Source organism: Pelodiscus sinensis, chromosome 6 (assembly GCF_049634645.1).
Source record: "Pelodiscus sinensis isolate JC-2024 chromosome 6, ASM4963464v1, whole genome shotgun sequence".
In the NCBI taxonomy this organism is placed as follows: domain Eukaryota; kingdom Metazoa; phylum Chordata; order Testudines; family Trionychidae; genus Pelodiscus; species Pelodiscus sinensis.
The window spans coordinates 41,532,751-41,545,316 of record NC_134716.1 but is presented as its reverse complement, the minus strand read 5'-3'; the positions used below and the strand labels follow the sequence as shown (position 1 = coordinate 41,545,316).

General features: G+C 40.0%; 1 protein-coding gene across 7 annotated transcripts in view; it reads left to right on the top strand.

The window, feature by feature from the left end:
• The window catches only part of AGTPBP1 (ATP/GTP binding carboxypeptidase 1), a 140,287-nt gene that overhangs the window by 87,050 nt on the left and 40,671 nt on the right, over positions 1–12,566 (top strand). For all 7 annotated transcript variants that reach the window (XM_006135883.4, XM_006135884.4, XM_006135885.4 and 4 more), the window contains 4 exons: positions 527–704; positions 1,689–1,780; positions 4,763–4,879; positions 10,311–11,023. In XM_006135883.4, coding sequence (XP_006135945.1) covers positions 527–704; positions 1,689–1,780; positions 4,763–4,879; positions 10,311–11,023 — 1,100 coding nt within the window. The remainder of the gene's footprint in view (positions 1–526; positions 705–1,688; positions 1,781–4,762; positions 4,880–10,310; positions 11,024–12,566) is intronic.

The following is a 12,566-nucleotide window of genomic DNA, read 5'->3' as shown; positions in this document are numbered from 1 at the left end:
TTCCATTTCTAGTTGAATGCTAAAGATCTCCCTGTGACTTCTACTTTGTATCCTAAGATGTAAATCAGAAATCCAATATTAAGGGAGTGCATCATTGCCATGGTCTTGTTCTGGGTGGTGGTAGCACGTTTGTGCTTTGCCTCATTCTTTGCCTTTCTCCAGTTTTTGCCAAACCAATGTGATCAAAGTGTTTTATATTTTTAGTCAGTAATTTAAGCTACTATCAGAGATTTCTACGATCTGGAAGAGTATTCTCTTTGGAGCTCAAAGTGTAGCAGAGTTAGAGGAAAATCCACAGTTGTCAGTTAAACGGAGTAGGCAAAAGTTATTTTATATTCCGCTTATTCAAGCTGTCATAAAAACTCAGTGATGTCTTCTATATTAAATTCACGTATTCAAGATTTTAATGGTAATATAATCTAAAACATTCTAGTCTTTTTTTTTTTTATGTTCTGCATGCAATGCTGTAGTTTTCTAAACAGTTGTGTAGTTTGCATTTCATTGTTTTCATTCTTTTTTGCAACAGGATTGCCTTGCAGTGAGAACTCTTGATCCTCTAGTCAATACATCGAGTCTAATAATGAGAAAATGTTTTCCAAAAAATCGTCTCCCACTACCAACTATTAAAAGTGCTTTTCATTTCCAACTACCAGTTATTCCTACTAGTGGTCCTGTGGCTCAGCTGTACAGTTTGCCTCCTGAAGGTATATATGTTGGCTTGCGTGTGTATCTAACACTCTTCTGTGCTAGATGGATCAGATTTGCACATGTTGGTTGTTTATCTAGCCCTTTAGAGCTTGGGCTTACTAGGGAGAAGTGAATTAATATAGATCCCCTTTCAGCACGTTGGTAGGTCTGTGCTTTTGAATGTAGTGTGAAATTGTCTGCTGCACTATATACGTACAGGCTGCCAACAATTTTTGGTCTGCACAGGTGTGACTATGGCCTGTATTTACTTCCTTCCAAATAGGTATTAACACTGCATGCATTAAGAAATCAATCTATAGAATGAAAGCCTAAGTGATCTTTTAAATAAAAATATGCTAAATTCCTGCACAAAATCCATTTGAATTTTTGGAATATCTTCCATGATCTGTAATAGGCTAAATTCACCAACAGTGTCATGAAGTACAAATGAATGGAAGCCACTGGAGTATGCCTAATCATGCCAATAACAATTTTAGCCCAATGTCCCTGAACTGTATCATGCAAACAACTTAATGTGCTTAGCTTATTTTTCACGGAAATGAAAAATGTTAAATATTTTCTTCATATTACTGGAGTCAGATCCAGTCCAAATTCTAGCAATGCAAAGTGGCCAGAAAGGCAACTTAAATTCCTCAGCCCTGTTTGGGGGCGGAGATGACATGGTGACTAGAGAAGGCTCAGTCCTGAGGAGTTGGTTTTCAGTGTATATGGTGAATGTTTTTATTAAGTGGGGAAAACAGTTTGTGTTCTTACTGGATAGAAATTTAATAGACCTGCAGTATTGTCAGCTGAGCATTCCTTCTCTAATTAAATCTGGCAGTAATTGATCATTCACATGGTTTCACAGATGTTTAATTGGTGTGGTGGTGACAGATTTCAGTTGGTAAGTGACAGTTTTACAGATGAAAGATTTTTTTCAGGGATTTACATGCTGTAGAAAACATACATTTGCCTTACTTATAGAACATTTTATATCATAGTGGATGACGTAGTAGATGAAAGTGATGACAACGATGACATTGAAACAGAAAGCGAAATTGAAAATGAAGATGACAAGGACCAGCTCTTTAAGGTCAGTACTAGATCCAATCTAAGGGACGAGATTTATACCATTAATATATTTTTCATTACTTGAAAAAGCTCACTTTTGCCATACCTATAACTCTGTGTTCAATTATTAAGGAGATATCAGTAGAAAGTCCAGCTGGAATTTCCAAAGGGGCCTAATGTAGATGATTGAGATGTTTGCCAAAAGTCCATTGAAAGTGAATGCAAGTTGGGCCTCTTACCTCCTTACAGCCTCTGGAAAAAAAAATCTTTTATAGGTATCTTAATTCAACCTTAAGGTAGATCTAAAATATTTTCACAGGTCAGTAATTTAATATCTCCAGTTGTTGACACTCTTTGAGAGCAGTTGAGTTTGCAAACAGTTTTGTTTACCAAAATGCTTTTGTAGCAGAAACATTTAAAATATTCCCTCTGAAGTATTGCTTTGTCTGCACTTTTTGCATTCCTCCCTGAACAGCCACAATGCCTGCATGAGTCCTTACACAGGGTATAATGTACATCTGTACTGATAGTGTCCTGGGAAATTTGTATACCAAAACTTTATTCAACTTTGAGACGAATGGGAGGTTTTTGTTTTTAAAAGGAAGCTGTAAGCCACACTAATGCAAGTTGTTAAAGCAAGGGGAGTAAGTAGTTACAGGCAGTCCCCGAGTTACGCGGATCCGACTTATGTCGGATCCGCACTTACGAACGGGGCTTTCTCGCCCCGGAGCTCGCGGGCAGCGGGACCGCCCAGAGCGCAGCGGTCCCGCCACCTCGACCTCTGGGGCGAGAAAAGCTGCTCCGGGTGCCCCTGGTCTGCTGGGGACCGTCTCCAGCAGACCAGGGACACCTGGAGCAAAGCTGGGGAGGCGGAGGGGTCCCGTGCCTCTGAGGCTTTGCTCTGGCAAAGCCTCAGAGGCGCGGCACCCTGCCGCTGCTGCCGCTTTGCTCCCGGTGCCTCTGGTCTGCTGGGGACCATCTCCAGCAGACCAGGGACACCTGGAGCAAAGCCGGGGAGGCGGAGGGGTCCCGCGCCTCTGAGGCTTTGCTCTGGCAAAGCCTCAGAGGCGCGGGACTCCGCCGCTGCTGCCGCTTTGCTCCCGGTGCCTCTGGTCTGCTGGGGACTGTCTCCAGTAGACCAGGGACACCTGGAGCAAAGCCGGGGAGGCGCGGGACTCCGCCACCGCTGCGGCTTGGCTCCCCGTGTCCCTGGTCTGCTGGGGGAGGGGGGGGCAGCTAGTGGCCCCCCCTCAGCAGACCAGGGAGATGTGGAGCAAAGCCCCGGGCCTTTGGTAGAGCAGGTGGGGCGCTGCCAGTTGGTCCCGCAGCACCGCTCCTTGGCGCTACTGGACCAACCCGGCAGCACCCCAGCTGCTCTACCCCAGGAGTCCCCAAGTCAGCCGCTGCTGAAACTGACCAGTGGCTGACTACAGGAAGCCTCTGCCCCGGGGCTTCCTGGAATCAGCTGCTGATCAGTTTCAGCAGCAGCTGACTTGGGGATGCCTGGGGTTCTTACCGTATATACTCGAGTATAAGCCGTGTTTTTCAGCACATTTTTTGTGCTGAAAAATGCCCCCCTCGGCTTATACTCGAGTCAGCGTCTCGAGAACTGAGGAAAGTGAGTACGCTGGTCAGGTTCTAAGGCATCCAGGTTGTCGTATCTGTCAGGAGGTGTTATTGTTATGGACTGCGCTGTAAATTCATCATCAAAGTATCTCGTGTCAATTTCTGAGGTCTGAAAGCTCTATGTATGTGCGATGAACAGCGCACATACATAGGCTTGTTGGCTGCACAGTGACTGCCAGTGATTGGCTTGTCACTGTGCTGTGGGCAGGGGGCGGGTCCAGAGGCAGAAGCGCGGCTCGGCGCAGGCTGAAGAGAAGAGATAAGGTAAGGGGCCTGAATGGAAAGGATAAAATCCTTATGGAAAGCAGGATCTGCATAGGGATTGTGGAAATATTTTATCCTCTGTGTCGGGGGAATGGTATATGTGGAGAGGGAGTTGCCATCTGCAAGTTTCCCTCAGCTAAAAACACGAAAACAGCTAGGAAGCCGGGACATCTGAGGAAAAGAGCTATGGGATAACCTCACACCAGCTGAAGCTCTGTTTGGACATACAGATGATGAGGAGGAGAACTCCAGTTTTGAAGGATTTTAGCTCTTGTGTGTTAGCTTGGTTGCTGATTGAGCTAAGGTTGTTGTACTTTTAAAGTTACGGTATTTTTGATACCATATTGTTTTTGTTGACCCCCCTTTTCCACTTACAGAGCTAGGTTATTGTTTTTCTTTGAAATAAATATTCATGTAATTTTATTGGTATCTATCTTCATTTTTTACATTTACCAGTAGCTGCCTCATTTCCTACCCTAGGCTTATACTCGAGTCAATATTTTTTCCCAGTTCTTTGTGGTAAAATTAGGTGCCTCGGCTTATATTCGGGTCGGCTTATACTCGAGTATATACGGGTAAGTTGAATCTGTATGTAAGTCAGAACTGGCGTCCAGATTCAGCCGCTGTTGAAACTGATCAGTTTCAGCAGTGGCTGAATCTGGAGGCCAGTTCCGACTTACATACAGATTCAACTTAAGAACAAACCTACAGTCCCTATCTTGTACGTAACCCGGGGACTGTCTGTACATGATTTTATATCCAATCTGCACTCAACTCATTGAATTCTCCCTGCACAATCTCTATCCCTATCCACAGTCCATGTAATTGTACTCATCTTGGATGACTTTATCTGAGCAGTAGATTACACACAGGTATTACAAGAGATCAGTGCATAATTGATTTTCATACAGGCAGGAAAATTTGAGACACATTGGTGATATATCCATGAACAAGGTTTTCTTCGGACAGATCAAGTTGATATGCTTGTATGTGGCTAATGAGAGTTATTTTTGACAATGTTTAATATATAACTCTTTTAGATTGAAGTTCCTTTGTAATTAGTTGAGCAGTTCCTTAATATCTGTGTTGTTGACATTTCCTGTTGCTCTTGCAGAACGATGATATAGAGACTGATATTAACAAATTGAAACCAAGGCAAGAGTTGGGAAGGCCTATAGAAGAACTAAAAATGTATGAACAATTTTTTCCAGAACTTGCAGATGATTTTCAGGTAAAGCATGTTGACTACTGTTTGCATATGTTGAATATTCAGTTTCTAACAGTTCATAACTGACTTCCCACTCATTCTTTTTAAATTTGATCATAGCCCTCAATGGGGTACATCTTCCTTGCACACCAAAGAGCTACATTCAGCTGTAGTCATTGTGAGGGAATAATTTTTCTAGAAAATGTAACCACATGCCTACATTTGTAATTAAAAAAAAGGCCCATAGTGTCTTGATCACACTTGGATTGGAGGTGGGTGTGAAAAGTGGTAGGAGGAAGGGAAATAATTTGTAGATGGAATCCACGTATGGAACTCTATGAGCATGTGAAAACATGGCATATATGGAAATGAATACTATATTTCATCATACATTATATATTTTAATTTTTTAAATAACAAGGTGTATTAGCTTTTAGCACTAGTTGATGTTGGCTGTTCTAAAAGGACAATGATCACAAGAAGCCTAAAGTCAATAAGGGCTCAAGTAATTGATTTAACAGGTAGTATTAAGGAGTGTTCATGATTTTAAATGAAAATGTTTGTAAACTGTAGCCCTGTTCTGAACCACAACTGTAAAAACTCTGTCATGGAAATGCTGTTCTCCAACCTGAGAACAAACATACTTAGTTTACAAATAAAAGTAATTTTTCTTACTCCTTGCCTTTTTGAAGTCAACTTCACTTACAGCACAGGTTGAATGTTTCCCCCTCTTTTTCAACATGCATAATGATGATAAATCTGTAGGCTGTAATTGAAGCAATGATCTGTGAACTAGAAACTAGATGCCATGTTTATCTCTCCAGTTGTCTTTTAAAGTTGTCTTTTTGTCACCTTTCGTATTGCCTCTGCAAACTTATCACTTGCAGTAGTTTTGCACAGTTGTACCTAATTTGAAATACTAGTAAAGAAACCTTTTGGTGTACACAGAATAGGATACCTTCCACAGAATAGGTCATTCTCTTTTTTAGCAGTGATGGCTGTGTTATCACAAGAGAAAACAGTAAAATCTATTTTTGGCATAACTTATAAAGAGTGTTTGAAATAGCAGCAGATCTGTTATGTAAGGAGGTGTCCTAAGCTCATGATACTGTCTACACTTTTGTTAGTCTCTAAGGTGCTTTTTATATACTCACTTTTCAGAAGAGAACAGTACTTCAAGCATTGCATTTTATGTGTAACTGTGTGGGTTCTTTTTGGTAATTTTATTGTGGTATCAGCTATTTGTATAATCAGTAACAAATTTTAGTTTACAAATAAAATAAAAATTGAGATGCAGTAATTAAAGAAATGGCTTGAACTTCAGAATAACACTTTAAATCATTTTGCATAGTATACCATAGTATATGTTAGTGAGCTTGTCACGATTATGGTTTTTTTCAGCTTACCTAGTGAAGCAAGCAATAAAAGTTTTTGTGTTTAAGATTATAAATCGGTGTTCATCTTCCAGGAACTAATGAGAGGAAGAATTTACCATGTTCACAAAAGTAGGACCTTTTTGGTATTTGTAAACTCATACAATCTCTTGAAAATAAAAAATCAACATTGAAAGTTTGCTGGTACCCTCAATATTTGTATGGTTAATATTGAAGAGGACAGGTCACAGTTACTGTGGGTTGTTGGGTAAGCTGTGTGGAAGCAAACAATATACATTTTATTATGGCCATATGTAAGGAACAAATAACATAGGCTCTACTTACAGAATGGGAACTTGTATGCTGCACAGTACTCACTCTGAAAAAGACATGGGAGTCATAGTATGTAATCGGCTGCACGTGAGCTCTCGGTATACCACTGTGGCCAAAAGGGCTATTGTGATCCTTCAATGCATGAACAGGAGAAGCTTGAGCTATTTACCTCAGTATTTGGCACTAGTGCAACCGCTGCTGGAATACTGTCTAGTTCAGTGATCACAGTTGAAGAAAAATGTTGATAAATTGGATAGGGCTCATGAGAGGGATTACAAGAATGATGAAGTAATTGGAAAACACTGATAGCTCTACTTAGTGATAAGATTCAAGCCCAGTCTATTTAGTTTAACAAAGATCTGTTAATCATAGAATACTAGGCCTGGAAGGGACCTTGAGAGGACATTGAGTCCAGTCCCCTGCCCTCATGGCAGAACCGAGTACTGTCAAGACCATCCCTGATAGACATGTATCTAACCTACTCTTAAATATCTTCAGAGATGGAGATTCCACAACCTCTCTGGGCAATTTATTCCAGTGTTTAACCACCCTGACAGTTACGAACTTTTTCCTAATTTGCAACATAAACCTCCCTTGCTGCAGTTTAAGTCCATTGCTTCTTGTTCTATCTTCAGAGGCCAAGATGAACATGTTTTCTCCCTCCTCCTTATGATACCCTTTTAGATACCTGAAAACTGCTATCATGTCCCCCCTCAATCTTCTCTTTTCCAAGCTAAACAAGCCCAGTTTTTTCAGTCTTCCTTCATAGGTCATGGTCTCTAGACCTTTAATCATTCTTGTTGCTCTTCTCTGGACCTTCTCCAATTTCTCCACATATTTCTTGAAATGTGGTGCCCAGAACTGGACACACTACTCCAAATGAGGCCTAATCAGCGCAGAGTAGAGCGGAAGAATGACTTCTTGTGTCTTGCTCACAACACACCTGTTAATGCATCCCAGAATCATGTTTGCTTTTTTTGTTTGCAACAGTGTCACACTGTTGACTCACATATAGCTTGTGATCCACTATAACCCCTAGATTCCTTTCTGCAGTACTTCTTCCTAGACAGTCGCTTCCCATTCTTTGTGTGAAACTGATTGTTCCTTCCTAAGAGGAGCACTTTGCATTTGTCCTTATTAAGCTTCATCCTGTTTCTTAGACCGTTTCTTCAGTTTGTCCAGATGATTTTGAATTATGACCCTATCCTCCAAAGCAGTTGCAACCCCTCCCATCTTGGTATCGTCTGCAAATTTAATAAGCGTACTCGCTATGCCAATATCTAAATCGTTGATGAAGATATTGAACAGAACCAGTCCCAAAACAGACCCCTGCAGAATCCCACTTGTTATACCTTTCCAGCAGGATTGTGAACCGTTAACCACTCTCAGAGAGTAGTTATTATCCAGCCAGTTATGCACCCACATTATAGTAGCCCCATTTAAGTTGTATTCGTCTAGTTTGAGAAGATGATCATGCGAGATGGTATCAGATGCCACTAAAGTCTAGGTATACCACATCCACCGCTTCTCCCTTATGCACAAGACTTGTTGTTCTATCCAAGAAAGCTATCAGATTGGTTTGACATGATTTGTTCTTTACAAATCCATGCTAGCTGTTCCCTATCACCTTATTATCTTCCAAGTATTTGCAGATGATTTCCTTAATTATTTGCTCCATTATCTTTCCTGGCACAGAAGTTAAACTGACTGGACTGTAGTTTCCTGGGTAGTTCTTATTTCCCTTTTTATAGATGGGCACTATAGTTGACCTTTTCCAGTCTTTTGGAATCTCTCCTGTCTTCCATGATTTGCCAAAGATGATAGCTAAAGGCTCAGATACCTCCTCTATGAGCTCCTTGAGTATTCTAGGATGCATTTCATCAAGCTCTGATAACTTGCAACATCTAAGTTTTCTAAGTGATTTTTAACTTCTTTTTTATTTTACCTTCTAAATCTACCTCCTTCCCACTAGCATTCACTATGTTAGGCATTCCTTTATCAGACTTCTAGGGGAAGACTGAAACAAAGAAATCAGTAAGCATCTCTCCCATTTCCAAGTTTCCTGTTACTGTTTCTCCCTCCTCACCAAGCAGTGGGACTACTCTGTCCTTGGTCTTCCTCTTTCTTCTAATATATTTATAGAATGTTGTCTTGTTTCCATTTATGCCTGTAGCTCGTTTGAGCTCGTTTTGTGCCTTTGCCTTTCTAATCTTGTCCCTGCATTCCTGTATTGTTAGCCTATATTCATCCTTTGTATTTTGTCCAAGTTTTCATTTTTGTATGAGACTCCTTCTTGATTTTTAGATTATGCAAGATCTCCTGGTTAAGCCAAGGCAGTCTTTTGCCGTATTTTCTATCTTTCCTACACAGCGGAATAATGTCCCTATGAAAAAACGCCAACTCTCTTCAGTTGTTTTTCCTCTTAATCTTGCTTCCCATGGGACCTTACCTACCAGCTCTCTGAGCTTACCAAGCGACTTGATTAGCTAATGGGATCCTCGGTCTAGCAGACAAAGATACAACAAGATTCTATGCCTGGAAGTGGAAGCTAAATAATTATACTAGAAATAGGGCGCACATATTTTATAATAACTTACAATTAATCATTGGAACAATTAAGCAAGAGTTGTTGTGGATTCTCCGTCACTGGCAACTTCTGAGTAGAGATTAAATTTTTTTTTTCTGAAAATGTGCTCCAGTTCTGATAGGACTTCTTGTGGGGAAGTTCTAGGGACTGAGTGAAAATGAAGGTGGTCAGACTTAGTGATCATAGTGGTCCCTTCTGGTGTTGGAATCTGTAATATAGCGCTGTCCTTCTGTCTGTGCACACACAGAGACTTATGTTTGAAACAGTGAATATCTTTGTCATAAAATGACATCTCATAGCTACTTTTTGTTTGACTACTTGGAGATTGTACAAACTTTCCTCGGTGACTTTGACTTACTGTTGAATTGGCAGAAAAGGAGACGTGTGGTGTTTTGGGGTTTTTTTCCCCCCGGCTTTGTTGTTGGCTTGCTCTAGAACCTTGGGCAAATTACTTTATCTCAGTGCTTTATTGTCCCCATCTTTAAATAGGGATAATGATGATTAATCATCTTTGTGAAGCATTTTGCTATCTAAAGATGAAAAGCATAAGAGTTGTTATTATTATTATTATTATTATTATTTATTTAGACTTCATACTGCAGGGGACTTCTGAATCTGCACAATGAAAAGAACTATGAAAAGGTCAAAACTTGAGAGAGAGACATTTTATTTATTTATTTTTTTTAACATCTTAATATTGGGAACACTAGAAATGAAATGGGTAAAACTTGACCAGGTGGAATGGGTTTGTTTTTAATGAGGACAAAGATGTTAAGTCTGTGTAGTCCCTATGTCAACAAAATCATATCTGCTATGTTAAATGCTGCATACCTTTTTTAAATTTAATGGCACAATTTAAAAAATTACTTAAGTTTTGTGAAGTCACTGAAGAATGGTGTTTTTAAGGTTGCGGTTTGGCATTTTTCTTTGGAAAAGGTTAACTTTCACAATTTCTGTAGCTACATTTTTTTTAATAAACAGGCAAATTTTTAAGAGTACATTTTTTAAGAGTACATTTATTATAAGTATCTTACTAAAAAATATTCTTGTTTTTGTTGACACTAAAAATTATTCAAAGGACAAGTGTCCTTTTATAAGTGAATACAAACCAACTTTTAAAACATGAAACATTGTTTCCTAATCATGTTCTTCCTTTGTAAAGGATTATGACTTAGTCTCCAAGGAACCAAAGCCTTTTGCATCTGATGCAAATTTAAGTGGACCTATTGTTGTTCCTACGGCAGGAGAGGAGCAGTCTATAGAAGCAAATCACTCAGTCAAGGGAATGACTATGAAAGAGAGCAATCGATTACTAACAGAGGAGTGTAATACAAGACCAGCTTTTTTGGATCTACCAAAGAGAGACAGCAACAAAGACAATAGTTTACAGCAGCGAAGGGATCAAAGGAAACTGCTTTCATCATGCCAGTGCCTAAGCTATGAAATAGTGAAAGGTCTGGACAGGATAACTTTGCAGAATACTTCAAAAAATGAACAGTATTACAGTACAGGGTGCGTAATGAAGAAAGAAAGCAAAAGTAGCCTTACCTCGTTTACTTGCAATAAACCTTGCCAGCATATTTCATCTTGCGGAAGTGTTCTGTTTGAAGGACGATCTGTCCAGTTAGGAAAGCTGTGCTTCACAGGTGTTGATCCTGAGGAAGAGGATGATTCCAGCTCACATTCATCAGGAGAGCAAGTTATGCTTGAGGTGCCTGATATATTGCCACTCCATGACCCTGATCTTTATATTGAGATTGTAAAAAACACTAAGTCTGTCCCTGAATATTCAGAAGTGGCTTATCCAGATTACTTTGGCCACATTCCACCTTCATTTAAGGAGCCTATCTTAGAAAGACCATATGGTGTGCAGAGGTGAGTTGATATCTTTCTATGAAAGAGCAATTGTTGCAGGAATAATACAAATGAGAAATTCATATTTAATGCATAAAATTATTACCTTTGTAATCTTATCTCAAACATTTTCATGGAAAACTATTCTGAAGGCAAAACAGATTATACAAAATGTTAATTAAGGGAAGAACTTGAAGTTCTATTGTGAGGATTTTGATGTCGCTTTCTATAATTAAAGCTATCTAAACATTAAACTACCAAAAGTTTTTATGGAATGAGAAATGATGCCTTTAAAACTTAATGTGGAGATAAGTGAAACGTGTAAGCAGTAAAAGTTGAAGTTTTCTAAAGTTTAAGCAATGTATTATAAAAGATTAATGGATTTCATCCTGTGATTAGGAAATGTGTTTATCAAACACAAGAATTTAGAACTTGATAAAACCAGTGAACTTGCATGGATTCAATTTTTTTTTTTTTTTTTTTTTTTTTTTTTTTTTTTTTTTTGCAAGAACAGAGCTTATCGCCTAATTTGTGGGAGGAAGGAGAGGGCCTCCGTGGGCTGCATTCAGCCTGCCAAGCGGGTTGATCCTCCTGCTTCCCCACCCCCAGGCCAATCAGAGCCTATGGACAAGGGAGCGTGCAACGCTTAGTCAACCCTGTCGGTTGACTCTAAGCACTGCACCAGAGGGCAGAGAGTGAGACTCTCGCCCCCAACCTCTGACTGACCTGGCGGAGGAGTGTGTGAAGTCTCCTCCCACTTCCAAGGGCACAGGCACCTAGAGGGAATGGCCAGCTGTTCAGAACAGCTCTTCTCTGGAAGGGGGGCAGGGACACAGACTTCATGCATTCCCCCCTCTCTCCCCCCACCAGACCAATCGGGGCTGTGGGCAAGGAAGCACAGAAGTGACCTGGCCCTGCCCCTTGTGCCTGAGGCCCTGCCCCTTCCGGTGCAGTCTGAGGCCACTTCAAAAATTATTGCTCATCCCTGACCTAATTACACGTATCTGTGTTCATGTCATTGGTCAGTTTTACTATCCTCTTTTACAATTCTTCACTGATCTTTTCAATACCTCAATCATCTTGCAGTCTTCCCAGAATACTATTGGGTAATTTTATGCATAGAGAGATCTTTTCATTAAAGATTAAATTGTCATCTTTGTAGTGCTTATTGTATGTGTGAATTGGTTAAGGCACCAAGATGACTTCCCTTTTTACAGGTGAATGTGTATTTTCTTTTAAACCTGTGGCTGGCATGTGTAAACCTGCTTTTAGTCTCAGAACTTTGTTTGATTTACTTTAAGGTACTGGAATTGAAGGAGAGGTATTTTTACAGTCAAAATGTTGTTTTACATTTGTACTTCTCCTGTGGAACCAGCTAAAATTTAATGTGAACCCATCTGAACTTCTGCCTTCATTTTATAAGCACAGCATTCTAAGAGATCTGCAGGTGCAGATAACTGATTGCCACTAAGAGATGGGTTTATTGTAAGAAAATCTATTTTAAAGTGAAATTCAGTTTCTACAGGAATCCAAGTTTACAGCTACAAATCGAAAATGTGTAGCA